This window comes from Aplysia californica, unplaced genomic scaffold, assembly GCF_000002075.1.
Source record: "Aplysia californica isolate F4 #8 unplaced genomic scaffold, AplCal3.0 scaffold00695, whole genome shotgun sequence".
Taxonomy (NCBI): Eukaryota; Metazoa; Mollusca; class Gastropoda; order Aplysiida; family Aplysiidae; genus Aplysia; species Aplysia californica.
Window position 1 is genome coordinate 362,828 of NW_004797965.1, and position 4,914 is coordinate 367,741.

The window sequence follows — 4,914 nt, forward strand, 5'->3', positions numbered from 1 at the left end:
CCCACCACTCCTTTTTTCTCCCCCCCACCCCATCCAGTGTACGGCATGCTGCTGGGAGATACGCTTATCCTGGACACACTGGACCAGGCAAACTTATACAGACAGGAGGTGGGTATACAAATATGTGGTGGGTACACAAGATACGTGGTGGGCATAGCTGCATCCGAGTCTCTTCCAGACCTGCGCCCATTCCATTTAACTATTCAACATTCACAATTTTTCCCTGCTTCTCTCAGCTATTCGAGATGTTGCAGAGCTATTTGAATGCTGTATGATTTTTACAGACAATGAAAATTTTTCTCTAATTTTTCGTAACCCATTGTGAAATTGGTCGCTTTTAAAGACAAACAGGCTAACCCAGATTTAAGAGGTTTCCCGAAATCTTGACCTACAGCGAAATGGATATTGCCCTACCTACAGGAGTAGTTTGGTTTCATTGGTGTCTATATTTGTTTGGTAATAGAGAAAACTCCCCTTGTCTTTTAAAGAAACTGAACTAGGGGCAAAAACTTTAAATTCGATTTTCTCAAAACAGCATTTTTCGGGCTAGCTCCCTTGTGCTTAACAGCGACCAATTATAGAGTATGTTATATACAAAACTACTGAAGTAAATACAGAGATATTTAGTGGTTGGCGGATGCTCTGGTGTGGTTTGCTCCTTCTTCCCCATCAAATGTCTACTGTCCTTACCTCTCCTCTTTTTCTTGTTTTTTGTTAATTTCTTGTAACACCTCTAATCTTATTGTGTAGCAAGTGCGGTAAAACTCTTTACTTAAACTAAAGAACAACAATTCAAAGCATAGCAGAGCCCTTCAAATGCCATTTGATTTTTTCTAGACAAAGAGTTTTCGTCAAATTTTTCTCAACACATTGTGAAATCTGAGCATATTATTATATATAATATCAATGGGGTGGGGTGGGGGGGTGTGTCGGGGTGTGCTCTGAGGTGGTTTGCTCCTTCTTTCCCCTATCAAACATCCATCATCCTTATCTGTCCTTTTTTGTGTTTTTGCTCTGTAATCTTCAGCACTTGTATTACCTATTTGTGTTGCAAGTGCCATAAAATGCTTACTAAAACAGGAAACAAGAAATACTTGTTACTGGTTTGTGGGTGCTCTGGTGTGGTTTGCTCTTTCTTTTCTATGAAGAATCTATCATTGCCATCTCCCCTCCTTCTTTTTTGTGTTTGTTGCTCTCTTGCAACACCTCTAATCTTCAGCACCTATATGACCTTATTGTGTTGCAAGTGCCGTAATACTCTTACTAAAAGCAAAGAAATACTTATCTCCCTAACAGATCATCAAGTACACCCACTGTCCCACCATCCTGACCCGCAGCGGCGACCGTATCCGTAGCAACGGCAAGTTTGGCGGGGCGATGAACAAAGCCCCACCCGTGGACAAGATGAAGGGATGTGTGTTTGGGCAGCCGTTGCCGCTGGCTTACCATGCTGTTTGCACACAGATAGGTGGGTTCTGCTAATGGTTGATGTTATTGCTGTCGTTGTTCAGTCCAGTCCATTTATAACAACCTCTGTTAGTACAGGAATTTGGAGATAACAGTAATAAATCAAAACCCTGTTTTTTTTCTCTATAAGTGTTAGTAATGTGAACCTGGCTATAACAGGGTTCAATTTGCGCAGACTCTGTTATAACAGTAATTTTGCGGCGCATGAACTTGCTTTTGATCCGACAAATTATAAAAATTTGTTTCAGCCAAGACATTTCGCCTGTTTGTATGATCGCTTGCTTAAACATAAACTTTCAAACGCATACCTCCCGTAGTATTGTTCCTTCTATCCTTATCAAATATCTATTTTCTTTGGTGGTGGTCATTATTATGGTTGTTGTAGTGGTAACAAATATTTGATTTGATACTTTAGATTTTTAATATTTTTCGCAAAGTTTAGGTGGTTGGAAATTTGACTGGCATGTCCAACTTTATTACCTGCCTTCTTTTTCTAACGCTAAGTGACCATTTACTTTGTGAATGTGTGTTTCTTTTCAAAGGTGAAAAAAAAAAGTTTCCCAGAGATAATGAATAAATACTCAATAATTTTTTACTTTTTTTTAGGCGATAATATTTTATTTTAAGTTTGTGATTTTACGCTTTTTTTTTAGTCATACCGTGACGTTTATATATATTTTAAAAAATCTATTTAGATCTATTTATTTTTATGGGAGACCTTTTTAAAGACTTGATTTAATTTAACTCGTTATCTCCGGCAAGCTGCTCCTAGCGGCTCGTGGTTGGAACCGTTGTGCCGATGAGCCACTGACTAAGGCACATTCCTTTACAACAACTTGAACATCAAACTATTTTTTGGCAACTACCTAAAACAGGTTTCTTTTCTCGAGAGATAATGCATTAGATGAAGAACTCTCGCTGTACGGTACCCACAAATCATCCCCGCCCGCCCCCTACTCTCACCCGACCCCTACTCTCACCTGCCCCCTACTCTCACCTGGTGGGTGGTTGGCGGGTGCTCTGGTGTGGTTTGCTTCTTCTTTCCTATCAAACATCTGTCGTCCTTATCTCCCCTCCTTTTTTATGATTGTTACTCTCTTGTAACACTTCTGATCTTCTGGCGCTCATATGACCTTATGCAGTTGTGAGCGCCGTAAAACCTCTACTAAAACAAGAAGAACTATCGAAATAAGTTCACTTGTTGTGATTTAATAACCCATTTAGTGACTTTTTGGTCATTTTTAGATTTAGTACCAAAAAAGGGCCCCGGCATAGTGGGTTTACTCCCCTTGGAGATAAAGAGTTAATTTAATTTATTTTTCCGTAATGCCAGAGTCCCTGGAGAAGTACAAGACGGCCCTGGTGTCCCACATCTCAGCCCAGGACGAGCTACAGGAGCAGGTGCAGCAGCAGAAACTTCCGGAGGCCATGGAGAAGTACCACGAGTGTAAGGAGGCGGAGAACAGGCTCAAGGAGGTGGAGGCCAGGCTAGGTGAGCACTTATCCCAGTTTTAAAATATTTTTTTGTTTTTCTTTGGGAAGTTTTCTTGTGTGGCGTTGGTGGCCTAGTGGTTAGGCTACCGGACTCGTAATCGTGAGGTTGCGGGTTCGTGAGTTCAGGCCGCGGGCCCGACGTTGTGTCCTTTGGAAAGGCGCTTTACTCGGATTTTCCTCACTTCACCCAGGTGGTAATGGGTACCTGATCATTGACAGCGAAAGATCTTGTCAGTATGTTAGTGCTTTGGCGCCCATTTAATGGCAGCTTTCACTGTATGCTTTCCAGGAAGTTGAGGTTGTTTCAGACTGCTCTCAGGTCTGCTGGGGTAAAAGTATGGATTGTGAAATTTTTTATTTTTTTAAAAGAGAGTAAGAAAGGAGGGAGTGAGTGGTTAGTTGGAGGGTTTTTGGGGGTAGGTTCTGCCAGGGAAATTTTATTTATCAAGTACCTCTTCCTTTCTAATTCAATGCTGTGTTCCACTCAGTCTAGGTTGCCTCAACATGCAGTATGCAGGGTGGAAACAGTCAGCCTCCTAACTTTCTTAACTGTATCTACAAGGATGGTAAAACATCTGTGAGGCATCATGGTGAAATCAGGCACTCGTCAAAATAATTAAAATCCAAGAAATCGGCATTTTTTTGACTGATGGGCATTTTTTTTTCTCGTTTTCTTTTTTGGGTCAACACCTTTTATGTCCATTTAATTACACATTTTTGTTTGAATTTTACGTTAAAAAATTTATTAAAGGCACAAAAAATGTAAATTGTCAGTTTCCAAGGACTCTGAGGCAATGGAAGTTACCAAATTTTGGTGGCCATTTTCTCGCTACTTTTACTTCTGAAACTAAGCGACCCTGATCACCTTCAATCGCAAATGTTTTGACTTTTATTCAACATAAATGGATATTTTTTTCATCAAAAGGAATGCAAATGAACAGGCTTTATGATGATACCCATAATCCCATATGCCCAAAAATTGAAAAGCGCCTGATTCCACTACGTCATGACACATTTATCAAGACCTCTTCCTTCCTAATACGATGCTCTTTTCCACTCAGTCTGAGTTGCCTCAACTCAACATGCAGTGTGGAAACAGTCAGCCTTCTAAAATTTCTTAACTGTATCTGTAAGGATGGTAAAACGTTTTATAAACTATTTCTCTCTTCAGACTGACTCAGTGGTGTAGCAGTTTAGTACTTCTTGTCACTCGCAGGAGATGTGAGTTCGGTTCCCATGTGGGGGAGAATTCTTATTCACTGTAGTGTATTATTCTTTCTGCTGGGACATTGTGTCACTCTCTGCCCAGGTTGGTCCTGACAGGCAGAGTTGAAGCAGCCCCGCCTTCTAAATGTGAAGCGTGCTGACAAAATGAGTTACTTCTCGGATTCTAGCCCTATGGACATCATGCTAATAAGTGGGGTTTTTACAATTTATAAATATGAAATATTAAAAGGCATGTTATACTAAATGAATATGGCATATAGACCCTAGTGTCGATTTTTGGCCAATATCTCTAATTACGGATTGCTAGAAGTAACTCATTTTGTCAGCACACCTCACAAATGGTCTACATTATGATTTGGAATTGAGAAGTGAAGCAATCTACAATAACCATGACAATATTTCTTCTCACCCACTAGGTGTTGGAACCCCAGTGCGGGCCACCAAACAAGGGAACCGCTCAGCCACCACCAACTCTGACCCAGAACCGGCGCTGAAGAAACCCAAACTGGAGCCAGGCTCTGCCCCCTCCTCCTCGGCAAGCCCCGCCCCCTCCTCCAGCAGCGCGGTTAGCCCCGCCACCGTGGGCCGAGCCCGGCCCGCCCCCGTCCAGGACCCGTCCTTCACGCCCAGCAGGACCTCGCTGCGCATCGCTTCCATGACCACCGTGGTGTCGGACGACGGGCGGAAACGTCTCAAGAAATCCAGCACGTAGTAGGGGGAGAGGGG

General features: G+C 42.1%; 1 protein-coding gene across 1 annotated transcript in view; it reads left to right on the plus strand.

The window, feature by feature from the left end:
- The window catches only part of LOC101858970 (structural maintenance of chromosomes flexible hinge domain-containing protein 1), a gene marked incomplete in the record, with an annotated part of 79,135 nt that extends 74,227 nt beyond the window's left edge, over positions 1–4,908 (plus strand). Inside the window, 4 exon segments of the mRNA XM_035972443.1 lie at positions 40–108; positions 1,297–1,468; positions 2,801–2,959; positions 4,605–4,908. Coding sequence (XP_035828336.1) covers positions 40–108; positions 1,297–1,468; positions 2,801–2,959; positions 4,605–4,900 — 696 coding nt within the window.
- Positions 4,909–4,914: the final 6 nt, after the last annotated feature.